The sequence below is a fragment of the Phalacrocorax carbo genome, chromosome 5 (assembly GCF_963921805.1).
Source record: "Phalacrocorax carbo chromosome 5, bPhaCar2.1, whole genome shotgun sequence".
NCBI classification, from domain to species: domain Eukaryota; kingdom Metazoa; phylum Chordata; class Aves; order Suliformes; family Phalacrocoracidae; genus Phalacrocorax; species Phalacrocorax carbo.
The window spans coordinates 61,336,632-61,363,548 of NC_087517.1; the positions used below are offsets into that span (position 1 = coordinate 61,336,632).

The window sequence follows — 26,917 nt, forward strand, 5'->3', positions numbered from 1 at the left end:
GCGGGCATGGCATGCTGTGGCACGGTATGGCATGGCATGGCATGGCGGCATGGTATGGTATGGCATGGCATGGCGGCACGGAATGGCATGGCGCAGCATGGCACGGCATGGTGGCACAGCATGGCATGGCACGGTATGGCATGGCACGGTGGCAGGGCACGTTATGCCACAGTATGGCACGGTGGCACGGCACGGCATGGCGGCGGTCCTCGGCGGGCTCGCGGCCGTCCCCCCAAAACTGTCCCCGCCGCCCTCGAGACGCCCGCCCGCGCCCAGCAGCCCCAGCCGCCCTACCCCGCCCCGCCCCGCCCTGCCGCGGCGCTGGGTGGGGCTCCTGGAAACCGCCAACCCCAGGCGTCCTCGTCCCTCCGAGCGGCGGAGCGAGGAGCCAATAAGCGGGCGGGTACCGTGTGCGCAGTGGCCAACGGGAGCGGCCCTTTTAGGACCGCTGTCCGAGTACCTCAGAGCGGCGGGGCACGGCGCGGGTAGGGTCGGTGGGGGACGCCGTCCGGAGCAGGTACCGTCCACCGAGCCGCGGCGGGAATCCGTGTCCGGCCGGGGGCCGCGCCGCGCCGCTCCACTCCATCCTCCGCTGCGGTCCGTGAGGGGGGCGCGGGGGGAGTCGGCTGCCGTCGTGCGTTTCCGGGAGGCTGCCGGGGCGGGGGAGCTGCGAGGCGCGCCGGCGGCCAGGCCGGAGGCGCGTTGCGGGCGGAAGGACTCCGTTGGCGTGATTGATGCTTAGCGAAGGGCCGGGGGGGAACCCCAAGCGCTTCCCCGGGTGGCTGTTCGGGCGGCGCAGGGCTGCGCTCCCGCCTGGGCGAGGCCAGGCTCCCCGGGCCCGCGGCGGCCGCTCCCCCTGCCGCTGGGCCGGCGGGGACCACCCATCTCCCCGCGCTGTGCCTCTGCGCCCGCTCGGCCCGCCCGCCGCTGGGGGGGCCTCCTGCGATCGGCGGCGCGCCGGCTCTTCCTCTCCCGCTGTGCTGCCACAGGAGTTCCCCTTTCTCAGAGCCCATGTTGCTTCGGCTGGTGCAAAAAACAGTCCTGCAGAAAAAGGCCACGAGTTTCTCTCCTGCTTAGGGGAATGTATGGGGCGGAGAACCGAAAGGGCCCGTTTCTTCAAACAGGAGCCCCAGTTCAATGGGTCCAAGCCTCAGGAAATAGCAGATTGAGAGCTGTAACGGCCAGTGGCGTGTGCGGCAGCCCCTGGCTCTGGGAGAGGCTTGGAGCCCTTGTGGAACAGGAGCCACGTGGGTCTACAGAAAGGCTTTCTTGAGTGAAGTTTAAAGTGTGGCTAATTGCAGAGATATACTGACTGATAGCAAACATGTAATTGAAACCAGTTTGAATCCCATGGAAATAGAAACCTTTAATTTCATTTAACCTACTTCACAGCTTTACCAACTGAAGGCTTTTGATATTTTTATAACTGTTTCAATAATAATTAAACCAGAAGTGGAGCACGTTGGAGTTTTGCTCTCCTTGACATCCATCTGTACTGTAGCAGCCTAGAATTTCTTGACCCCCAACTTGCTCAATTCATGTACCACATCTGTGCTCCATAGCTGAGATACCACTATATGAGTGTGATATATCACTAGCTGAGATGATGTATTAGGTGTATATTTCTAGGATCACTACTCTACAGCTTTTCTACCCTGTTTTTGTACTTGCCCTTCAAATATAGATAGTTTAAAAATCGGCCCTCTCCCCACCCAAAACGTTCCACAACTGGATATGAAAGATTGACTTTGCAGGTTTGTTGGTTTTGACTTTTTTTCTCCTAGCTGCTGCAGAACTATAAAGTAATACGTGAATTTAGATCTGTAACGCCTTACTGCAAGTACTTAGTCCTTATTTACCTTATGCTGGACTGTAAGTCTAATGAAGCTTTACTAGAGACAATAATTCCAACGGTAAAAGCACAGTAGGGCAGTTGTTTTCCATTAAGTGTGACTGTCTAACGTAGAAGTATGTTTTGGACATAATAAATATGTTCCCTTCCTATAGTTAGAAAAAAAAAACAATTTTTTGACATCTTAGTCGTCCTAAGCAGCTGATACTTGTCAGTAAAAAGTTAGCATTGAAGCAAAACTGTAACTTTTATAACAGCAAAGCATTTTTCTTGTTCGGAAACATACATGATATACTAGCCAGTTGTGAGCAGAGAGCATCGCTATGTCAGTTTTATAGTGCAACTCCTGATGGTATGCCATGATTCCGCTTAGGAGTCATCTTCGAATGTTGGAGTAATAGATGTCTTGAAATACCTGTACTAACACTTCTTCTGCAAAGGGAGAATCAGTCCATCCATAGAACCTCTTAGCTCCTGAGAGGCCAAACTGAATCTCCTCCTGACTACTATAAAGCAAAGGGTCCTTTGTCATGTTCCTGATTCTGAGCTCTAGCTCTTGTAGGAGTTCCCAGTTCTTCGCAAGCACAGTGCTTCCACTGCCCAGAAGGGATGTATAGCAAACTAGAGTGGTTATACAGCAATTTGTAAAGTTCAAGCAAGTGCTAGAAAACATACTAGCTGTTGAAGACACGGCTGTATTACTGCAGTGATTTTGGGTTTGGTTAGCTTCTCCAGCCAGAAATTGTGCATGTATGTGTGTTTTGTGTGCATGTTTGTTTTTTCTTTGTCATAAAATATTCAGTGTTTGAGGAGGGTCTGTGTTCAGGACAGTATGCCTGTTACTGGTCCACAGGAAGCAGAACTGCTGGGTAACTTAAAGCAAACAAACTTCTGAAAAGGAACCAATATCATCAAAACTTGTACTTGGTTAGTTTGGTACGTTGTCTGTAGGTGGAGGACTTACCTCATGTAATCCTTTAATGGCAGGGCACGGTTAGTACCTTCATGAACATCCATAGCGTTTCTCCCAGTTGCTAATTACAAGCCTTGCATCAATAGAGTCCTCCAGCTATGCTTTATTTAGCCTCAATACTTTTAAAGTTTGGGAGTTGCGAACAGTCACCATCTCTTTGAATAGACTAGGTATTCCTATTTGCATTTTTTCCTTCTGAGTTTCTTCAACCCAGGGTTTATTGTGAGACCCTTCTTACAAAACTGTTCTTCTTTGCCTTTGTTCAGCTTTTTCCAAACTTTCTTAAAGAACGTGTGACTCGGTTGGAGTACCTTACTAGTTTCTTCCTTTGGGTGTGGTTAGAAAGACTGCTTAGTAGATCTTGCTAAGCTGCCATTTGGTGTTGGTACCTATATATTCACTACATCATACCAACCTTCCCATGTCATTGTTCAGCCTGATGTTTGTAAATGTATAGGGGGTTTTGTGCAAAAGACATAATTGGTAGACCCAAGTAACAGATCCAATTAATGTAAACAGGACTCAAGATGGGAGCCCTTAGCATCTAAGTGATCATTGTTAGCTACAGGAGTGGAGTAAACACCTCTGTCCTTCTGGGAAGAGAGGCTTCATGCATCCTGTTTAGTTGGCATTTACTTTTTTGTCCTGTTTGTAGGACAGGGAGGCAATCTGTTAGTAGAACTTGCTTTAACTATGTGTTTAAGATATTTTTAAAGATAAGAAAGTCGTGAAAGTTAACTTCTAATTTTTGACAGGGTTTTGTTCTACATGTATTGGAAAAAAAGGAAAGGTAAACTTGTGTAGTGTGTTTTTTTTTTTTTTTAAAGGTGGTGATTAGGCTTTCAAATGCAAGTTGATAGAGCAGTTGTCAGATAAATGAGTTATTTTGAGGTTTCAGAAGGATTATTGGTAACTTCTGCAGAAACATAATGGGAGAGGAAATATTTTAATTGATTTGCATTGAAAAGCCATTGAATTGCACCATGCTATGGTGGTACGTTATTTGACTGCAGTTTTGCATGAAGAATTTTGAAATGTCTCACCTAAACATTAAGGAATTAAGTTCTTGGTTACAGTTATGGTATTTTAATGAAGAGTTCTAAAATATAATTCTTTTTACATCTGTTCAACAATCTGCTCATAAGCTGTGAGTATGCCTACTATGGGTGTCCTTTACTACGAAGGCACCAGAAGTCAGGATTTAGGTATTGGAGGATTTTCTTACAGAAGTATAGTTAGTGATTTAGTAGTAAACTTTCACATGTATCTGTCAAACAATCTGTTATGGGGTTTCCCCCCATGTAAGTCTTTCTTAAACTACCTGAAACTCATCAGTTGAGAGGAGCTGAGAAGATCAGCAAGGTTGAGCATTTTGGATTTTTTTCAATTGTAAAAGGTATGGGAAAGTATGGAAGGAGTCTGGAAATGTTGACTCCTAAGATTTTCAATTGATTGGATAACATCTTCTGTAAAATGTAACTCAAGCCTTCGAATTCCCTCATAATATGTATAATTTAAAACAAGGGAGGAATAAGAGTTAGTTTTTTTGTTCTTAATTAAGTATTCTGATTTTTAAATGCTCTGTTAGTAAATCTAATCATACGTGCCAAGGCAGTTCTAGTAAAAGGGAAACTGTGGGCCCGTTGATGAATGAGGCGGGTGCCCTGGTGGTGCAGGATGCAGAGAAGGCAGAGTTACTAATGCCTTCTTTGCCTCGGTCTTTACTGCTAAGGCTGGCCCTCAGGCATCTTAGCCCCCAGAAGAGAGAAAAATTCTGGAGAAAGGAAGACTTCTCTTTGGTTGAGGAGAATTGGGTCAGAGATCACCTGGGCAAACTGGATCCTCTACAAATCCATGGGCCCTGATGGGATGTACCCACAAGTGCTGAGGGAGCTGGCAGGTGTTCTTGCCAAGCTACTCTCCTTTGAAAGGTCATGGAGGACAGGAGAGGAGCCGAAGGACTGGAGGAAAGCAAATATCGCTCCAGTCTTCAAAAAGGGTAAGAAGGAGGACCTGGGAAACCATAGGCCAGTCAACCTCACCTCCATCCCTGGAAAGGTGATGGAGCAGTTCATCCTGGAGGTCATCTCCAGGCATGTGGAGGAAAAGAAGGTTACCAGAAATAGTCAACGTGGATTCACTAAGGGAAGATCATGCTTGCCCAACCTGATAGCCTTCTATGATGGTGTGACTGGCTGGGTCAACGAAGGGAGAGCAGCGGATGTTGTTTACCTCAACTTCAGCAAGGCTTTTGACACTGTCTCCCATAACATCCTCATAGACGAGCTTAGGAAATGTGGGTTAGGCAAGTGGACAGTGAGGTGGATTGAGAACTAGCTGAATGGTAGAGCTCAGAGGGTCATGGTCAATGGGGTAGAGTCTGGTTGGAGGCCTGTAACTAGTGGTGTTCCCTGGTGGGCTGTGCTGGGTTCAGTCCTGGTCAATATATTCATCAATGACCTGGATGAAGGGACAGAGTGCACCCTTACAAGTTTGCTGATGATAAAAAAAAATGGGAGGAGTGGCTGATACACCAGAAGGCTGTGCTGCCATCCAATGAGACCTGGACAGGCTGGAGCGCTGGGCTAAGGCGAACCTCATGGAATTGAACAAGAGCAAGTGCAAGGTCCTGCACCTGGGGAGGAACAACCCCGTGCACCAGTACAGGTTGGGGGTTGACCTGCTGCAAAGCAGCTCTGCTGAGAAGGACCTTGGAGCGCTGGCAGGCAGCAGGTTGACCATGAACCAGTACTGTACCCTTGTGGCCAAGGCAGCCAATGGTATCCTGGGGTCCATTAAAAGGAGTGTGGCCAGCAGGTCTCCTCTACTCTGCCCTAGTGAGGCTACATCTAGAGTACTGCATTCAGTTCTGGGCTCCCCAGTTCAAGAAAGACAGGGTACTACTGCAGAGAGTCCAGCGGAGAGCTATGAAGATGGACTGAGAGACCTGGGTTTGTTCAGCCTGAAGAAGAGAAGACTGAGGGGGATCTTATCAATGCTTACAAATATCTGAAGGGTGGGTGTCAAGAGGATGGGGCCAGATTCTCTTCAGTGGTGCCCAGCGACAGGCCAAGGGGCAATGGGCACAAGTTGGAACACAGGAAGTTCCACTTAAAAGTGAGAAGAAACTTCTTTCCTGTGCGGGTGCCAGAGCTGTGGCACAGGCTGCTCAGAGAGGTTGTGAGGCTGTTCCCTGGCGACATTCAAAATCCACTTGGATGCAGTCCTGTGCACACTGCTCAAGCAGGGGGCTTGAACAAGATGATCTCCAGAGGTCTCTTCCAATCCCTACCATTCTGGGATTCTGTGAAAAGACTAGCTCAGAAGGCTTATCTTGTCCTTGTGATGTTTTGAACAGAATATAATAACAGGTACAGTTTTTGGGTAGTTCTTTGTCCTGTCAGAACAATATGAGGAATATGAATCTGGGTTTGAATTACCTAGGTTTGTCTCTTACCTGTGAAACTAGACAAACTGATGAGCCATTTGAATGTTTGTTCCCCTCCTGCTCCCTTCCCTCTACTTGGTTTTTAGCTTTCCAAAATACTTTGGTGAAACATAAACCTCCCCCCACCTCCCCTCCCAGCAAAATGACAGTATCACAGTAACAACTGGAGCAATAACCCTACTGCTGCTGCTAGGGCTTTTCTTAGTGATAACCTGGGCTGGATATCAGCATACTTGCATGAAGGCTGAAGTGATGCCTTTGGCTTATTTTCTTAATGCAATGAGTAAGAATTGAGTGATCTTGTAGCCTCAGCATTTTGTGTAGTAGTCTACTGAGTGTTACTCTGTTCATTATGTCGTAGGTAGGTTCTTCAGATACGGCTTGTTCTCCTTTCAAGGTTATGTCATGATGTATGCAAAGTAAGAGCAATGATTTGTGCTACTAACTTGATAAACAGTGAGGCTTTATTTTGTATCCTTCTGTAACCAAAAGCACAAGTGAGATTTCTCATTAACTTAGATAAAATGATCTGGAACTATGATTCTGTTCAGCGGATCTTGAATCTATCTGCTTCGTGCTTTCCTAAGACTTGTTGGAAAGATCTCTGGAAACAAATATTAGACACGTTTCCACATGAACCGGAGATGGAGTATAGTAAATGTTCTTACACGGTATGTGCTTTACTATAATAACTTGATTTCTGGACTCATCTATGCCTCCTGTGCAACTTAGAAATAAGCTTAATTATACCATAAGAGATTTTTTTTTCTTCAACATGCACTTGAAGCCTAAGTTCAAACAGTAAACAATTCAGAAAAAACCATCAACTTATAACCAAATTATAAAGGGATGGTAAAGGAGGAGAATTGCTTTTTAAAAGCAAGTCTACTTTGTTTGTGGACATAAGGCTATTGACTTAACTATATTAGTTACTCTAACTGGTATTGTGTTTCAATGGAGAAATTATTTCAAGTAGATAGTCTGGTCATTGGTAGTAGGTTAGTCTCTTTGAACATATTCAAGATTGAAGAATATAACTAGTTTGAAAAGTCTGTTTTTCAGAAATTTTCCAATATACTGGGTGTCACCCACAGGTTTACCAGATTCCATATACAGCTTTGGGTCTTTTGGTGACATTTATACTGCAGGTATAATCTTTTAGATTTATTTAGTTTTGTTGTTTCACTTGTTTGTAGAGATTGTCAATAAAGGCATGTTTGGTATACATGGAAGAACTTACTATTACTCTGAATCCACCCCAGTTACTTCTCTGGAAAGTGCGTAGTGAGAGAATTACCATCTGGCATACTACCAGGCATGAGGCAAAGACTGGCTAGCTAATATTAAATTAGTGGACCCATTTTGATAGCTCTTAAACTTAGTTGTTATAATCAGCTTCTGAACCTAGCAATGTGTTTTCAACTCCTGGAGATGTGTTAAATTCTCTTGGCAGGTTTATCCTGCAAGGGACTGGCTTACAGCTAACAAAGAAAATGACCTTGCAGAGAGTAGATAAGAATGTTGAAGCCTGAAACATGGATAAGCTTGTCTTTCTGCTAGCTGTGGGAAGGATCCCAAATCTTCCACATAATTGTCAAGTTTGGAATAGGTATGCTTTGAGGTTACCTTACCCCAGAAGCAGTTTACAACAGGAAATACTCTGTTCCATCACTTTAGTCTCTACTCATCTTTTAAAATGGTATCTTTCACAGATAAGGTTTCTCAATGGATATAACCTTGGACCGTGAAGACAAACTATCATCCTTTGGTGATATGCTAGATAAGTATTGCCCAAATAGGGCAGATCACTGGCCCTTGTGGTTGTTGAAAATGTGGACATTCTGCTGATAGCATACATTGATTTTACTTTTGTGGAAACAAAGCACCAAATGACATGAGACATGATATCATGATATGACCCAGGCTTGTCTTTCTGGCAGTAACCTTGTTTAGATGAGTTAAATATTACTTCCTGTGTTGCCTGAATCTCTCCAGTTCTAAGTTTTTTGTTTTGTGGGGGTGTTTTGCTTTGTTTTTTCTTTTTTTTTTGCTTGCTGTAGTCTCTTTGCAGTGTGGCAATTGAAGCTCAATGAGAGGGATTTCTGTAATGATTTTTGTCTGTGTGGATGCATGCGTGTGTGGTGCTTAAAAAATGGTGCATTCAGATTTGACGCCTAGATGGACTTCATCTCCTGAATATACATCAATAAAATGTTTCTTCCACCTTACTTTTAGGCCTTTTTTCTGTTGCTCTGCTGCTAGCACTAGGTTCGAGCTGTTGGAGGGAAAGGGGAAAATTAGTTTGTCAGTCTATTTTTGCAGAGCTTTGTGGCTTGTTGCTGATGCTTGAGAAGTTGGGAAATACATGTTTTCTATTTCCTGTGGGTGATAATCTCAATGCAATTGAATTTGAATGGACTGTGTTGTTGACCTAATGTTTGTCAGTGATAAACTAGAAAACAAACCACTTAACATCTAGCAAGGGTGTATGTGCACACTCTTTCTAGTTGCTGGAGTTAGCATTTAAACATTCAGCGAACTGCAGCAGGCTTTCCTGGCACTTGGAAAGCAGATCTTTAAGCATCTTGATCTGTGTTCGGACAAATCCAAGAACTGATCTTTTTCCTGTTAAAAACAGAATTGTCCTTGTTTTGAGAGCCAGAGACCTCTGTTTGAAGCAATGAGTTAAATATTGCTGCAGTAGCTCTGAAGGCAAACAGAGCTGCCATTGTTTGTTCCATAATAGCACTTGCTCAGCCTTGGACACTAGAATTTTTTACAAGATAGGGAATGTTGGCTAGGGTCTTAGAGTGTGGGATTTCTTTACTGAAGTGCTTAGGAGGTCTGGATTTATCAAAGGACTAGCATCCTTCAAATAAGCAGCATCTTCGAAGTTTCACCATGGGTTTAGTCCTGAACCTGTGAATTCAGAAGTATCCTAGCATTGGTTTCTTTGTAGCAGCTTAACAGAAGCTTGTTGTACCAAAGGCTGTTCATCTCTTAAGGTTATCTGGTAATTTTGATTCTTGCTTTAGAGAACTCTTATTAATCCTTTCAACTGTCAGACTTTTTTCCTTGACTGTTATTACTTACTAGCTCAAAGTAGCTACGATACAGGGATTCAGATATTCCAAAGTGTGTATTAAACAATTTTGAGTTTGATAGGAGTTTTCTGAAAAGTTGGCTGTTCACCAGTTGTCCAATGACTTGTTAAAATATGTATTGCTGGTTAATAGTTACAGTTCAGCTATTGCAAATGTGCAAGAAGTTGCACTAGATAAAATGATTCCTGACACTTAAGTATCAACCTTAATATGCAAAATTTTATTTTGCTGTGTTGTCTTGCATGGCAGGTATCTCTTTCTGGACCTATTCCAGCCTGTTAGAGGTCAAACTAAACTTCCACTGGAAATTACATCTATTTCTTAACTTTTTTTTAAAACCCACAATTATGATATAGTTCTTCAGTAATTTGCTGCCACGAATAACTTTAAAAGGTAACAGAGGTAATGTATTATACCTGTGAGATAAGTCCCTTTTGAACTTGAAATTAAGAGTTGCCAGCAATGCTATGCTAACTGGCATGTGGAGATGCCTTCTCAGAAAAGGCAGGTGGAGAATAGGAACATTCTTTCCCTTTCCTGTAGTTAAGAACTTTTCTTTCTAGTATGGCAAAACATAGGCTGCTTATTTCGGGCTTTCTTTGCACACACCTAGATTCCATACATGTTTTTTAACCTTAACTCAGATTTGATGCTTCTAGGCAGTTCCTTCACAATCCCAGTGTGCAAGCTGTCTAGGGATTACGGTAAAGATGTTGGTAGAGTGGACTTAACAGAATGGCTTGAAGCTAGCCAGAGGCACAGGCTGAGTTCTAAAAATAAAAGGTCATGGTCCAAAGACCACATTAGTATTAAAAAGTAGCAGTGTATTTGTCCTGAGTAAGTATTTCAGTTTCCAGCATCTAGAATTAGACATAATCTCCAAGTGGTTGATTAAGGGAGGGGGAAGAAATAATAATTCTCATAGTTAACTTCCTAACTGAGGCAAAACCTACAAGACTTCTGAGCTGTAGTGCCAGATTTGAGTAACAATCCCTTGCCCTTTGTTTCATTAGGAGGTGTATTTGTGGCTAACTTGAATCTGCAGTTTGAGAATTCTAATCGCTTATTTAGGGAAAAAAATACTTATTGATGAAAAGGTTAGAAACCTGTGTCATTGTGAAACTGTATGGTTTGTTGTAATCGCTGTAGAACCAGCAGGTATCATACCAAGCACCTAGCTACACCTTCTCTCTGGCCTAGCAATGTTTGTAAGAGCAGGGGACTTGACTGACACGGGCAAAATACTGGGGCCAGTTCCTGGCAGATGCCTGGCTCCCTGTCTTCTGTCAGTGTATCTGAAGTATCTACTTGTAATTACATTTTAATGACATGACCTTTAATTTACATGGAACAGCACTTAGAGTGGTGAAGGACCATGCATATATAGAGAAAAATAGACTGAATTTGAGCTATTTTCTTACTGGGTGGGTGACTAATTCCTTAAACCTCTTAATGGGGCAGTGTACAAGAAGGTCTGGGATGACTATAGTGACCCTGTGGGACTCTTGGAATGTGGTGGGGAAAAAAACATTTTTAAGTACTGGTTATAAGTTTAAGAAAAAAGGCTGTTAAGCATTTCTTTCAGGTATGAGATTGAACATTTGATCTGTGCTGTTTGTTTATATCTTCTGCAAATCCAAACTCAGTTCTTTAATATACTATTGTCTTTAACTTTTCTTAAGGTCATAATGGTTTCCATCCCTGAATACTATGAAGGAAAGAATGTCCTCCTGACAGGAGCTACAGGCTTCCTGGGAAAAGTGCTTCTGGAAAAGCTGCTCAGATCTTGTCCTAAAGTGAAAGCAGTGTATGTGTTGGTAAGACACAAAGCAGGGCAGACACCTGAAGCACGAGTAGAAGAAATTACCAACTGTAAGGTATGTGTCATATGCTCACAAAGTACATTTTTGTCCTTCTTCACAATGTTCCCATTTCATTTTGAGACCAACTTTGGTTTGTCTAAAATGAAATATTGTTAAATGTTTTTATTCTAACAGAAATGTAGGATCCAAGACCTGGCAGTGCTCCTATGGCTGGTTTTCAAGCTGTTAGTTTCTAGCAAAGCTGGTAGTGGAAAATCATCCTGTGTTTAATTCAGGAGGATGTTCAGCTGCAATGTGGAATTGAGCAGTAAAACACCTGAGTTAAAACTTGAGAATGGATGATCAAGTGCAATAGGTGGTGTGGACTAGGAATTCTATGATGGGATTGAGTCCCTTCTTTAGATCTCAACTAAGTCACTTTTTATCCTTGTGCCTTATTTTCTTTTCGGTAAGATGAGGCTTATACTTCCTCTTTCTTGAATGCACTACTGGATCTATCAGTAAGCGAGAATACATGATCTAACAGGTTGTTTAAATAGCTTATGTTTGTAAACAGAAATGTTTGTTTTAATAAATTCTATTATGGATTTCTGTTAGTCATACAGATTACTATAAACCTGTGACAACAAGGGAAAGGCAATGAAATTGTGTGCTGTGGAAGTATCAAAGTGGTCAAAAGACTTTCTGCGCATGCTGTGTGGGATACTTTCCTCCTGAAAAGACTCATTACCTTCCTATTCTGGTGAGCTAGGCTGGGTGTTCTTGCTACATGCAGAACCACCCAGCAGTGTTGCCCATCTCTCTGATACAGAGTATCCCATTTATGGTGAGACGGATGAACCGGAAGGGGAGCGACTTAAGAGTATGAATTTTGCTAAAGCAGAGTTTATTTCTGTTCAGATCTTTCTCTTATGGGACATGGGAGTTGGTAGTTTAATTTTTCAAGCTTAGGAACTATGTTGAGATGCAGTGTAGTCTCTACAAAGCATGTGCTTAGAAGGTGCTTAAAAGGAATCAGTAAGACATTATGAATGCATTTAGGCTAGGAGGGGTAAGTCGTTTAAAGTAAGGCAATTAATTTCTCTGGCTCTGACTAGTTAAGATTACAGCATATATGAGGATGGATATGTCCTTTGTAAATTATTTTCTGTAGCCATGTCAAAACTCTAGCTCTTTACTCAAAAGCATTTGCTTGCAGTCCTGTGCAATGTCATAGAATGCAGCAGAATGAGTTACAGTGGGGTTCTATCTTAAAATCGGGTCACAGATTCTCTCTACGTAAACCCTCAGTTTGACACTCCCTGAAACAAGGAAAAGATCTCCAGACTAAGCTCTGAGATGAGAAAGGAAAAGTTTCTCAATCCGCTTTTTGTATACACTATTACCCAAATGAAAAGCAGGGAATATTTGGGCAGGGGAGGAGAGTAGCAGTAGTGTGGGCTGACTTAAGCTTCAGTATAGCTTTTGGGAAACTCATGTACTGTAAAAGGCTTTTAAACTTAAATCCAAGTCTTCTGCTTATAGTTTCTCAGCAGGAGCTGGTATAATCTGATGTGTTTTATGAATCTCGGTGAACGCTTGTTATTGGACAACAGAAGTCCTGGTAAGCAGGACTATTGCTTGAGGTAGTTCTGCATCTTAGTCCCTGAGTGAGAGCATAAAGAGATGGGGTTGCACATCTGTGGAGGGATGTGGATAGGGTCAGATCTGTTCTGTCCTCATCCATGGTGAGGCAAATTAGATTGAAAGTGTATTGTTTAACTGCCATTAATATAATAAAGATTCCTTCAAAAGACTATGAAAGCTTTTAATAAGGTATGCTGTCTTAAGTTGTCCAGTTGTAAGGGCCCTGCCAGTAATTTTTCAGTTTGGATGGGCTCATTAAGTGTTCTACAGATGCTTGGACACTCCATTTCTTGGAGAGTTTAAAATCTAAATGGGTGGATGTACTAATTAAAATAAACTGGCTTCACTAAAGGCGGATCGTGCTTGACAAACCTGGTGGCCTTCTACGACAAAGTGACTTGCCTGGTTGACATGGGGCAGGTGGTGGACATTGTCTACCTGGACTTCTCCAAGGCCTTTGATATGGTCCCCCAGAGTCTCCTCCTGGAGAAATTAATGTGTTATGGCCTAGACAAGTGGTCCGTGCAGTAGGTGGGGAACTGGCTGACAGGCCACACCCAAAGGGTGGTGATAAATAGCTCCTTTTCCAAGTGGCAACCTCTTACAAGTGGGGTCCCCCAGGGGTCAATATTGGGCCCAATGTTATTCGATATCTTTATAAGTGATCTGGATAATGGCATCAAGTGTAGCCTGATGAAGTTTGCTGATGACACCAAGTTGAGTGGGGAAGTAGGCATTCCAGAAAAGAGAGCTGCTCTGCAGGGAAATCTGGATAGGCTGGAAGAGTGGGCCAGCAAGAACCTTATGAAGTTCAACAAGGAAAAGTGTAAGATCATGCACCTGGGAAAATATAATCCAGGAGTGCAGCACAGACTGGGATCCACCTGGCTGGAGAGCCACTATGTGGAAAGGGACCTGGGGGTCCTGGTGGACAGAAAGTTCAACATGAGTGAACAGTGTGCTGCTGCGGCCAAGAAGGCCAACAGGGTGCTGGGTTGCATCAAAAAGGGCATCGCCAGCAGAGAGAAAGAAGTCATTATCCCGCTCTACTCAGCACTTGTCAGGCCACACCTGGAGTACTGTGTACAGTTCTGGTCCCCGCTATACAAAAAGGATGCGGACAGGCTGGAAGGGGTCCAGAGAAGGGCCACCAAGATGATCAAAGGACTGGGAAGCTGCCATATGAGGATAGTCTGGGAGAACTGGGTTTGTTCAGCCTTGAGAAAAGGAGGCTTAGAGGGGATCTCATCACCATGTACCAGTACTTAAGGGGCAGCTACAAAGATGATGGAGACTCCCTTTTTACACGGAGTCCCATGGAGAGGACAAGGGGGAATGGATACAAGTTGCTCTTGGGGAGATTATGATTGGACAAAAGAGGGAAATCTTTCACAGTGAGGACAGTCACCATTGGAATGATCTCCCCAGGGAAGCGGTTGACTCAGCCACGTTGGACACCTTCAAGATTCGCCTGGACAAGGTGCTGGGCCATCTTGTCTAGGCTGTGCTCTTCCTAGAGAGGTTGGACTAGATGATCCCTAAGGTCCCTTCCAATCTCAGATTCTGTGATTCTGTGAATTCCTCTGTTAATTTGCCACATGTATTGCATGTGCTGTAGGTGTTTGTTCTTGCTCCTCTTTGTACTGCTGTCAGTGCTAGTATGAAGTATGTAGCAATAATGTGGGGTTATGGATGTGAAAAGGGGCAGGAAACTACGAGTATTAAACTGGTTCTTTAAGTGCTTATCCATGGAACTGCATTTCTGTTATAATGCATATCACACATTAATATGGTTAAATGGTAGTTGCTTCAGTTCCCTGGAGGCCAGCACCATCATTACTACTAAAAATATAGCAGGTTTATTTTCAAAATGACAGAAGGCTTCCTACCCTGAGGTATGCACTGTTTGCTGCACCATGTGAACTAAGAACTGCAGAGGCTTTAAATGTGTCTTGGCAGTGTTGTCCTTTAAGGTGAAGCTTCATGCTTGGGAAATGAAGACCTCTATCACTGGAGATGTCCTGTATCCTCACTATAGCATTACCACTAATGTTTTAGGTGGCCACACAGTGAGCTGCATTAGCTCATAGTTGAGCTGAAAATATTTCTACAAAAGTCCCCTATTTTTTCAGCTGGACCAGCAAGCTCATATGCTCATACAGCCATCAGACTATGTGCTATTAGTAGTGTAGGGAGAAGCAACACGGAAATGAGGACGTCTTTTTGCTTTAAGAGTCGTGAAATTGTACCTTTAGGTGACTTAATTTATAGTTGAAAATTAAATGACTTTCCTTCATTCTGTAAGGAAATGTGCTTTAACTATTTGCAGTCAGTATAACTGCATGCTTTGGGTGGGGCAGTGTAGGAAGTACTGCTGTGATTTTTAGTACATTTTAATTGACTTGCGTTGAAGCGGCTGCTAAGATATTGGCCCCTGTACAATTAAAAAGAGGGCTCTGCTTTGGTGAAACTTTCAAGTGTGTTTTATTCCCACAGTACTATTTTGCTCAGGAAAACTTGCATACTAATAAGTGTAAATAAGATAAGGCATGAATTTTTATCTGTGTGCGTTAAGCCACATGGTTAGAACCCAGCTCTTTATGAGGAGAATATATGGTGGAATATAATATGGGTGAGAATACTTTCAGTGGGAATAGTTGAACATCAATTAAGTAAGACTTGATTAGATGTTCTAACATGTTACGCAGCCTTTAACCCTGCCTTTTTATCTTAACTAGCTGGAAAAACATTTTTTTCATCTGGAAGTTCCCCAAAACTGGCATAAATCCAGGATAGCATTTTATGAATCACTGGAAACATCTAAACTTGATGAAAGCTTTTGAAACCTAAAAAAGTGTGACTTGTGCAAGTCTTAAAAGAATTTGAATAGTTATTACCAAGCTTAGGAAGTAGATAGACTATTCCCTTTCCTTATATTGAAAGAAGAGAGATTACATTATTTAGACTGCTACTTTAAATTTCTTTGAGTCCTGGTCTGTATTAGAGATCATTCCTTCTTTCTTCTGATATTGATAGAGATCTGGTCTTAAGGATAGGGATGAGTATTTTACAAATTTAACTGCAAGTTGAAGTCTTGCTACCTTCTATACAACACATGAAATATTTCTTTCACTATATGGGGTAAAGGGTGCACAACTTCATTTCTGAGTATGTTCATAGGAAGTCAGTAATATGTTGATGTAGTATTCCTAACACACTTTTCTACCTTACCTCCTTACTTAAGATCATCAGTATAACTCTGTGTAGGGAGAAAATGTGGGTTTTTTCTTCACCTAAATGAAACATGTATCTCTTATCTTCACTGGCTATTAGTTTAAGTATTTAGTCCTGGTTTTATTTTTTTTTGACAGCTTTTTGACAGGTTGAGAGATGAGCAGCCAGACTTCAGAGCAAAAATAGTAGTAGTTACAAGTGAACTTACACAGCCTGAGCTGGACCTTAGTGAATCAAACAAGAAAATACTTATAGAATGCATAAATATTATATTTCATTGTGCTGCTACAGTCAGATTCAATGAAACACTGAGGTAAGTCTACAATTCTGTATTCTCTGGTCTGGTAAACTGATAGTACTAAAAGGGAGGGGTAAATCGGGTGTCTGCACAGGCTTGCAAAAATTCAGCTTGTTAGGCTACTTCATGTACTGACATTTGTGTGCTTGGTCAATTTCATGGTGACCCATAAGGTAATAAGATAAGTTTTGGGAAAGAGATTAAGCTGTTGGGTTTTCATTTGCTCCTTTTAGAAAGATGGAGGCGTATTATTTAAATCTGCTTTGCCAGAGGTTAGAATTACTATTCAATGTGGAAAAGTTTATCTTTTTAAAGCTTTAGGCAAAAAGACAAATCCATTATTAGCACTTAGAAACTAAATAAGTTATTTTTGTACTTTTGTTATAGGCTCCTCAGCTCTTGTGTGTGTTGGTTTGGTTTTTTTCTGTGGGTTTTTAACTAAATCCCTGTGCCTGAATTTCAAAGCCTTCCTGAAGGGAAGCTGTTGAAGAGACTAGGGAACATGTTGCTATTCTGAGTTTTCCTGACATCATGTGTTGCTCTGATCTCTGGGATGGGTAGAAGGGATAAGAATACACTGTAGCTATATGTGCTGTGCTCACTAGCAGCGTTAGAACTTTTTTTCCTAGTGCTTAAAAGGGAGCGCAAACTATTCCTTTGGCCTCCCTTGTCAGAAGGCGAATGCATGTTTTGAGAAGGTAACTTTTTGGCAAAACTGTTCATGGGGAAGGCTTTAACACTGCTGTCTGTGATGAACAAACAGATTAAATACTGCTCAGCTTTCTCCATGTCTTCAGAAAGTTCATTAAGAAGATTAGAGGTTTGCATTGGAGGGAGTAGGGAGAAGTAGATGCTTAGGGAGAAAGGTGAAAACTAGAAGTTGAAAGCTTTCATGTTATACAGAAGGTCTATTAAGGAAATACTGGAGAAAGGAGTGTCAGGAGCAAGAAAAGATTGCATTTGCCTTTTGGCAAAAACAATGACTAGATTTAGTGTTGAACCACTCGAGTAAAACCACAATTTGGGTAAATGACTGAGGAGCAGCACTGGTTTTTATGGGTGAGTGGGGAAGGAAATAAAGCAACTTTGAGATAAAACACTTCTCAACTCAGGTTTTTTTTGAGTTGTTACAAAGGTTGACACTACCTCTCTGAGAATGACGTACTGTGTGCTGAAACATAGTCATAAGATAGCCCGTATTTATCACTGGGTTATGGTCTTGAAACATTAAAGAACTGCCAACCTGACAAAAGCCCAGAGGGACTTTAAAACAATTTGAAAGACTGTTGAAATGAGGTTGTGGTAAAAAAAGCCTCTAGGAGTTTCCACTTTCTTGGTGGGCTTAGTATGTTCTTTAGCAAAATAGAAAACGTGAGCATTTAAGTGCTCTGGACTCTTTCTGAACAGAATTGCTGGAATGGTTGGAGGAACCTTACAAATCTGAAGACCACCTAGAGCAGCCTTCGTCAGATATTTAACAGGAATAACCAATGTAAAGTTCAAAATACGTGGCTTGGGGCCAGCAGTAGGAATAAAGTCAAGAAAGCAAAATACTTGGGCTTATTTTGGAACTCTTCCTAATTTATATTTGCTGTACACTCTGTGTGTATAGCAGAGTGCATACAGCTCTGATTAATAACTCCTTCTGTTGACTTCTTGAAACAGGCAGTGAAGACTGAGTAATATTTCCATAAAACAAATTATTGAGAAGTAATATTTTCCACTGGTGTTAAGTGCTTTAGGATAGTGATTCCCCTTCCAGTCCGCCCAGTGCTTCAGTAATGTGTGATAAAGCAGTCTTAAACTTAGTGCTTATCTGGGGGACTAAATTTTTTTGTTAATATAACACTTCATTGCAAAGACTTTGATAAAGCTTTATTCAGCTGTATTCTTGAAACTTAGTACACTGTGTACAAGAAAAGTAGTGACCACAGTAGGTTTTATAGGCTGGAGAGGATATCTGAATTGTATAAAACATAGTAGTTGGTCAGTCAGAATCGTAGAGATAAAACTACTTTCCTACAGTGTCCTTAAGGACTCTATTTTAATGAGAAGCAGTGAAATTAGAGGATGAAAGTGAGGCTCTTGGTGGTTTTCCTTTTTTTTCCTTCCTTCCTGTGATACTATTGAGCCTTGTGCTGTCCTACAAGAAGATGCCAGTCTCCAACTTACTAGCCCTCTGAGCCTTCGAAGTTGTTGACCTAACTTGAACTAGGAAGTTCAGAGATGCTGTTGAAACTGACACGCATCTCGTGGCAGCTAGGTGTTGTGTGCATTACTTCCTTCACATATTACTAAGATTGTAGGATTGGGATTTAGCTTGATGAGTTCAAAGGTATGCTGACTTTCCCGGTCTAGTAATGGAGCATGAGGATGACAATGACAACAGGGTAAAACTTAAGAAAACTATCCTGAACATTGAGAGAAGTTCTAGATTAAGACTGTGGGGTATTGTTCTAAGCAGAAAGTTAGGACCCTGTCTATGATGCTTTTTGGAGGAGGGTGGGGTATTAAGGAATACTTATACCCACCACTGAAGCATTTAGGAGTGAATTGAGTAGTTATTCTTTTTTGCTTGTTTTGTCTTGCTTTCTGCTAATCAAATTTCTGTTTAATCAACAGAGATGCTGTTCAGTTAAATGTGACTGCCACACAACAGCTCCTCTTCTTGGCACAGCAAATGAAGAATCTGGAAGTGTTCATGCATGTTTCGACTGCCTATGCATATTGCAATCGACAACAGATTGAAGAAGTAGTTTATCCACCTCCTGTTGATCCCAGGAAACTTATAGATTCTCTCGAGTATGTCTTGTTTATGAAGCTACCTCCATAATCTGCAACCACTTGCTTCCTAGTAATGAAATACAAAAAATGGTTAGGAACCTGAAAGATGAAGAAATTAGCTTATGCTGTCCTGTATGTCTGGCAGTCTGGCTGACACTTCCCTTTTCTGTGAAGGAGATGGGCTAAGGTTTTATGGTCACTTTCAGCTGAGCTAGGTGTGGAGTAGTACTGAAGGAGGGGTGCTCATATCTATTCATGATGCTTCCTGTATGCTGAGAGTGGCAGGCTTTGAGCTGTATGAGATGAACCAGGAGCTATTAAAAAGAAAACAGCTGTGCTGTTAAAAGTATGATAGCACCAGCATTGTGAAGGAAAGGGATTAAAAACGTGACAGTTCGCTTTAATAGCAGCCTGTACTACATCCACCTAAATACCATAGCAAGATCAGTCTGAGATACTGAAATAATATTAGAAGTAGTTCTGTTTAGATATTTAGAGAGCATGGACATTAAAAATGTGTTCCTATACCTTTTTAGTCTTGATTTGGGCATTACTGGGAGGGGAAAAAAAGGACTCAATCTATTTTCTGTGTATACTAGCTACCCTGAGGTCTTGTCAGTAGATGTCAAACTATAACGGAAACAGGTGACAGATATGGGATAAGTCAAGTGTAATGTAGTAAGTAATAATCTCTGTATCGGTCTCTCTCTTCTTCCCTGTCATACAAAATATCACCCCTTATAAGAGAAGTATGAAACTAAAAATAACTAATTAAAAAGTAAAATATGTTCTTTAACTTCTTATAGATGGAAGAGCACCAACATTAAAAACAAATAAGCTACTACCTAGAATGCACACTAAGCTAACCTCTTTTTATAATGCTGACTTTAAATACACTTTCAGATGAGATATTCTGAAAGTAACATCTTTGTCTATGCTTTTCACAAGCAGGGTAAATATAACTTACTGATTGATTTGTGCTTGGACAGCTGTCTGTATTTTAGAACTCATGGCAATGAGGGATGGCTTTTGTAAACTTTGGCAAGAGTGATCTCTCTAGCCAACAGCTGAGACCCATAGAAACAGATTTGCATCCCTTTCTGGGCTTTTCTACCCCTCTTCCCACCCCAGTCTATAACATGAAGGCAATCTGATGCATGCCATCTTTGACTGTAACAAAACAATGGTGAATAAGAATAACAATGTTGGCTAAATTCCATTTATGTGGCTAAGGTGTTGGGTGGCTGAGGCAAATAAATTTTAAGTCCTGTTTTGAAGTGGAGAACACCAAAGCAGCAATAGTTCAAGAGGCACACCTCCCTTGTGCTTGTGTGCTATGACTGAAGGTTATTACCATTTCAAGTACAAACTGCTGAATTAATTGGGAAACAAGATGAAATTGCAGGACTTAATTAAGGGGAAAAACATGATGACCCATCTTGCTTCAGAGGTGTGGGATTACTTGACACTGCAAAGGTAGAAGGTGTTTAAACAAGCACCTAACCCTAATTCTTACGTTTTGATGAATGGTGTTTTAGGAGGCTATGTGGTTTTGAAGTTAAGTGTATTATAAGCTGTCACCAGACATTTATTTTTTGATATGAAAATAGTTATGGAAATGTGTTAAACAGCTGGAAGTTGTGAAGTAGAAAGTAGTATGTGACATGCTAACTTCAGTGGGAGTTTGTGTTAAATTCTGAAAATCAAGTTGATATTTAAAGTGTGCTGGTTTAGATACTTGGGTTGTAGCAGAAACATGAAATACAGAACTGAATTTTTAATTATTGCCTCAACTTGTTCACAGAATTTCTTGTTCCTCTGTGCTTATGCAGCTTCTAGGGGTATGCTAATGCTTTGGTGGTTTTAGTATGGTCTTTTTTGTTGAGGTTTTTGGTTGTTTGCCTTGGGTCGTGTTTTGAAGAAGTTGGATTTTAATTTTACTTTGCAAAGTATATTTGGTTCATCTGGTTATCCTTTTTACATATTTCTTTCGCCCCCGCCTCCCCTACCTCTGGTGAAGCAGCATGCAATAATTTACACTTGCCTCTTATTTTGTTTCTTCAGGTGGATGGATGATGGCCTAGTGAAAGATATTACTCCTAAACTGATAGGCGACAGGCCTAATACTTACATTTATACAAAAGCCTTAGCTGAATATGTAGTACAACAAGAAGGTGCAAAATTAAACACAGCCATTATAAGGCCATCTATTGTTGGTGCCAGCTGGAAGGAACCTTTTCCTGTAAGTCATTGAGTTTTCACTTGATCATCTTTCCTGTAAACAGGCTGTCAGTATGTACTACAGTTTATCTAGTGACCTTTGTAGAAGAAAATCTTTTAGGCTGAAGTTATGGCTTGGTTGCTTTGGGGTAACAACTCTGATAAAGCTGCCAAATACAGTATTCTTATGTAGGAAATTATGAGTAAATTACTTCTAATCATAGAACAAAACACTTCTATCACAGTGGGAGATATTGTTTCACGCATGACAAATGGTCAGCTTTTTACTTCATGATTCTGTGTATCTTCATCTGTTTTTTCCCCTCTTCAAGATGCTTTGGTATGTCATAGCTACGAAGGATGACTAAACTGGGGACTACAGGACATAAAGACATTTTGGCTCTACTTCTTGTAGTCAAACCTTGTAAGCTTTGTAGGGGATGGTATAAGTTCTATGTACTGTATGCTGTATTGATATATAGTGTATAGGCTATATGCTTCCTCCTATGCTTCTCCAGTTCAAGACTGAATGTCTCTCAAGCCCTTAAAATCCATGTAATTGACTTTGCATACCTTTTTGAGAGCATACGATGTATGTGTCATACCAATAAGTAGATAGCATCTAGATACTGTCATTAAAGATGAGAAAGACTATTTTCTCTTTGAAAAATTGAACTAAAAATGGATAGCAAAACTGCTTATCTGAGTTGCTAGAAGCTAGTCTAACAGTACCTGTAAACTGCATACTTTCATTGTAGGCATATTTATTGACAATGCACTGCAGTTTATTCACGAAGAAATAAACAAGCTAGCATTTTACTTTGAAGGACCAGTGAATCTATGAGTAGATCTCTTGTCTGAGTAATAACAGCTTGTTACATCACCAGATTTTGCTGTGGAGGAACTTCATTTAGGGATGTGGAAATATCTTTCTTCCCTTTAAGGGGTGAAGGGAAAAGAGAATATACTTGTAGAAACTTCTCAACTTTTCCACTTGAAACTGCTGACTTCACTATACTCTAAATCCTTTTTCTCCCCTCTGTAATAGGGATGGATTGATAACTTCAATGGACCTAGTGGTCTCTTCATTGCTGTAAGTAATAAATATACTTAATTTTTTTTCCTCCTTTTGGAAGACAACAAGCTTCATATGTTTTACTGGTGGGTCCTCTGTCTCTTTTTTTGTTGTTGTTTTTGTTCTTTAAGGCAGGAAAAGGAATTCTTCGAACAATGAGAGGTTCCAACAGTGCAGTAGCAGATCTTGTTCCAGTAGACGTTGCTGTCAATGCGACACTGGCTGCAGCTTGGTATTCTGGAGTTAATAGGTATAACAGGTGACAATAGAGAGTACTAAGTGTTTTGAAATTATATTGTGTATTTTAATAAATCAGTCTTCTATGGAACTTCTAATCAGTGTCCTGCTATTTCCCCAGGACAAAGGAATCTAAGGTTCTAATAGCATTAGTCCCTCAAAGTGTAACTTCTTTATGCTAAAGAGGAAGACACACCTACTGATAATGTTTTACAAGCTATGCCTGAAAATTCTTTCCTAGGCTTGTTGTAATCAATACAACCTACTGTAATGTAGGTGATACTTTCTCTGAAAGAGAAGATATATAGCTACACAAGGAGATGATAGCTACACTGGAAGATGATATAGGAAGCAAAAAAATCTAACATAGGAATGATGCTTTCTGTTTGTCAGTGATGTGCTTGAGGGAAAGGCTGGCTTTGGTTATGTCTTGTATCTGCGTTTTTAAAAGTTGGTTGTCTTCTAACTTGTTCTTTTCTCTCTTTTCCCTCAGACCAAGAAATGTCATGGTATATAACTGTACCACAGGTGGCACCAATCCTTTCCACTGGGGTGAAGTTGGTATGCCATGTTTCTTTCCCCCTGCCCATAAGCTTTAATAGAAAAATGACGTCAAATAATAAAAGCATAGGCTATAATCAGTGGGTCATATTGCATTTTTACTGTTGAAACTAGTATAATAACCATACCTCTCAATTTTGCAGTGTCTTGTGCTTTTTCATTATCTTCCCTTGTTAATTCTCTCCCCTCGCAGCATTATCACTGTTTCATTTTGTTCTTGTGGGTTTTTATTCCATTATAACTTAAGCTATGGGAGAACTGATTTTTCTCTTTTAATGCCATGACCTGATCTTCAGGGTGTGGATATTGTGCAGAGAAAAACATTGCTCAGAGGAGCAGTAGTGATGTTGGGTTTAATGTCAACTTTACTAAATACATATAAACAAACAGCCCACAATTAGAGGTTTTCTACATCTGCATAATTGAGAGGTATGATAATGGTTTTGCACTTGTGTAGCTCTTAGTGTTTGGCTTGTTAATTGTCAGTTGAGGTGGCTTTTTAATGTTCAGATTGCTACATGAGACTTCAACTATTCATGTACAGGGAAAAGTAATCTTTCTAAAAGTACAGCCGCCTATTTTCAACTCTTAGATATCCTGACTAGAGTGTAACTGACATGCCAAAAGCTTTTTAATAGTTTTTGTTATAAATAGCAATACAAGCTGACTGGCATCCTGAAGGTGTTTATTGGCTTTCAGTTTTTTAGAAATAAAGTTCTTAAGCTCAGATTTTTTCTTTCCGTTTAAATCCTTAAATCTTTTATTTCTCTTGACTATTTTCTTCATGCTTTTTACTTGCTTTTGCCAATTTTATATATATAAATATCTGTATTTATAAACCTTATTGCTTCAGCCAAACATGGAAAATTGCTGACTTCATTTGAATCTCAATTTGAATTGGGGTATTTAACTTCATACTGTTATAGACAGTGTTTAAAAGAGGTGATTACAAAGATGAGGTGAATTTCAGTGTAACTTTTCAAGACACTGATCCTGTGTATCTGTCGTACAGAATTTCCAGATGTCAGCAGGAGTTTCTCGTGGAGTCCCATCCTAACTGCACTTTTATTAACATTTAAATATGCATAAGTTGTTTAAAAATGTCACTTGAAATGCACTTCAGATACTTGCAAAGTCCTCAGTTGGCTTTTTAAATTATTCTTCACACAAGAGGTTAGAATAGCCTTGTTCATGAAATATAGATGACAATTTAAATAGCTTTACCTGCCATATAAACTGAAATTGCTGTGAATTTTTGAAATCAACAACTTTGAAGGTAGCAAAGAGGAACAGAAAGAGAGAAGCTACAATAAAATGGTACTGAAGATGAAGGCTTAAAAGACCTCTTGATTATAATAACCAGTTTAAGAGTATTTTAGGTGAAAAGCTTGTGACTGTTTTAGTTTCTGTGGATTGTAGAAGAGTTAGGGTGGCTAGTTAAATAACACACTGAAGTAAATATTGTACACTGTGATGCACTTTGAAAGTAATTAAATTTTACATAGTTATTATCAAAGCTGTTACACAACTTTTCTTTCTCAGAATACCATGTAATTTCTACTTTCAAGAGGAATCCTCTCGAGCAGGCCTTCAGACGGCCCAATGTAAATCTAACTTCCAATCACCTTTTATATCAGTACTGGATTGCTGTAAGCCATAAGGCCCCAGCATTCCTGTATGATACCTACCTCAGGATTACTGGAAGAAGCCCAAGGTAATGGTGACTAGCTCTGTCTTGTCTGTTCCTCTGACTTTTAAGCAAAGCTGTACTTGTGCAATGATGTATATTGATTTATTTTTTTATTTTTTTCCCCTGAATGCTTTGTGACTAAAACTTAGCCTTTTTTCTCCTGAGAACAGGTCCTTGAATTCAAAGTGACTTTGAACTTTCTAGCAAAAATGAGGATGTTTTTGTTGGATAGTTTGGGGGTTTGAGTAGTCAAGGTAAACAGAATTACAAGGTCTAGCAAGTGACGTTGTTTGTTGAATAATAAATATTCCAAGTATGTTGATCATTATTTTTTCCTACAGAATACTACCTTAATTTGAATATCAAGATAAATCCATTTGAAGGTGCAGTAAGGTACCCTGGCATTAGTATGCAGTCCAGCTCCTTCCTGTGGAAATATTGGAGTACAGTCAAACATACAATACCTGCATTTTTTCATGATCTTTTGCTCAGAATGACAGGTCATGAGCCATGGTAAGGAGGACAGGGCTAAAAATATCTTGCTGGTAAGGTGGTGGAGACCTGTGAAGAAGACAAGGCATGGGCACTTATCTAGATTTACTAACTATAAGCAATAACAATCCAGTGGCAGCATTTCTAAGAGACTAACGACTGGCTCAATGTTGTCCAAGATAGGTCTTGGATCAGAATGCTAGTCAGTCATTAAACTCTAGGAAGTGGCTTGTGTTCAGATTGTTGTTGCTATTATAAACTGAAAATGGAATAGGAGATGGAGTTAATAATTGCGGGTTATCCCTGTAGATAATACAACTTGATCTGGTATGTTGATTTGTATCATCTCAACATTACATTCAGTTTATAATTACACTAGTATCTGGCTAACTTCTGTGGTGAAATGGCATAGCCCTACTAAATAGGCTAAATTACATAGGAATATAAGATGTTGCTTTGATTTGGCTCGAATTTGCCAAGCCATGTGATCTGAACTGGTTGCATAGATTACACTTTCAAAAGTATTTGTCTTCAGACTCTAAAATCTCCACTGTGGCGACAGTGTATTAACACAAGTGCGTATTCATTCATTGTCCTGTAGTCTAGGTCTGTCTTACAAGGAGGGGAAAAGTTATGTAACAGACTTGGCATTGGATCAGTAGAAGGAATGTAAGGTGGTTTGTAGGAGAACTTCAAAACTGCCTTGGGTTCTGTTGTTCCAAGCCTACTCAATGCTGTAATATTCACAGCAACAGTTGTGGCAGGAGGCTGTGCCTGTATAGTAATCCTCCCATGTTAAAAAGATATAAGCTCTTCAGATCAAAATAAGGTACTGAGCTTTTAGGTTCTTCTACAATTTTGTTATTTTTAATAAAAAAAAAATGATAGAAAGTCCCTGACAGATGTGAAGACTTCACCACTCACATAAATTAATTATACTAGAAGTGCCAACCTACTGTCTTTCAAATGGTTAGGAAGTAGTACTACCAGAATCTTTGTCAGTCACTAAAAGGCATCTAGTCTTTTGAGAGTTTGACCAGTGGGATTAAAACAAGACTGTGAATAATCATGTTGCATAGAACATTGGGAATGTTTAGTCTTGTTTTTGCTTTTCCTGGAGTTCTTTCTTGATGTCCGAAGGTGGGATTTAGAACTTTAATCAGTACTAGTACAGCTGGTGTCATTAAATATGTATTTTCTAGCCTGTGAATTATTACTGATGTTGGTATTCCTAATTAGTTTAATATAACAGTGGGTGGGTAAGTTTTGTGTTTTGTATCATGCACAAGATTTCCAGTTTGGAAGAAACATGGGAACTTCACCTAAAACAAGCTATTGCTCAGTTGCTAAGGTTACTCAAATGCGCTTGAAAGAAAAGCTTTTAAGTTTGATACCCAGCCCATTTACAGGAATATAGCTTTCATTATATAGTGCTTTTTTTAAGCATTTAAAAAATGGGAGCCTGCAGTAGGAGCAGTAGAAGCAAATAAATATAAAGAT

The 26,917-nt window shown here is 40.6% G+C and overlaps 1 protein-coding gene across 2 annotated transcripts in view; it reads left to right on the forward strand.

Moving 5' to 3' along the window:
- The first annotated feature begins 381 nt into the window (after positions 1-381).
- Positions 382-26,917, forward strand: part of FAR1 (fatty acyl-CoA reductase 1) — a 39,174-nt gene continuing 12,638 nt past the window's right edge. Inside the window, exons 1-9 of one of the 2 annotated variants that reach the window (XM_064452760.1) lie at positions 382-517; positions 11,060-11,254; positions 16,198-16,373; positions 18,981-19,160; positions 21,207-21,384; positions 22,411-22,455; positions 22,569-22,696; positions 23,168-23,235; positions 24,778-24,949. In XM_064452760.1, the coding sequence (XP_064308830.1) occupies positions 11,066-11,254; positions 16,198-16,373; positions 18,981-19,160; positions 21,207-21,384; positions 22,411-22,455; positions 22,569-22,696; positions 23,168-23,235; positions 24,778-24,949 (1,136 nt within the window). In that variant the 5' untranslated portion in view covers positions 382-517; positions 11,060-11,065. The remainder of the gene's footprint in view (positions 518-11,059; positions 11,255-16,197; positions 16,374-18,980; positions 19,161-21,206; positions 21,385-22,410; positions 22,456-22,568; positions 22,697-23,167; positions 23,236-24,777; positions 24,950-26,917) is intronic. The other variant, XM_064452761.1, reaches the window with a different exon arrangement.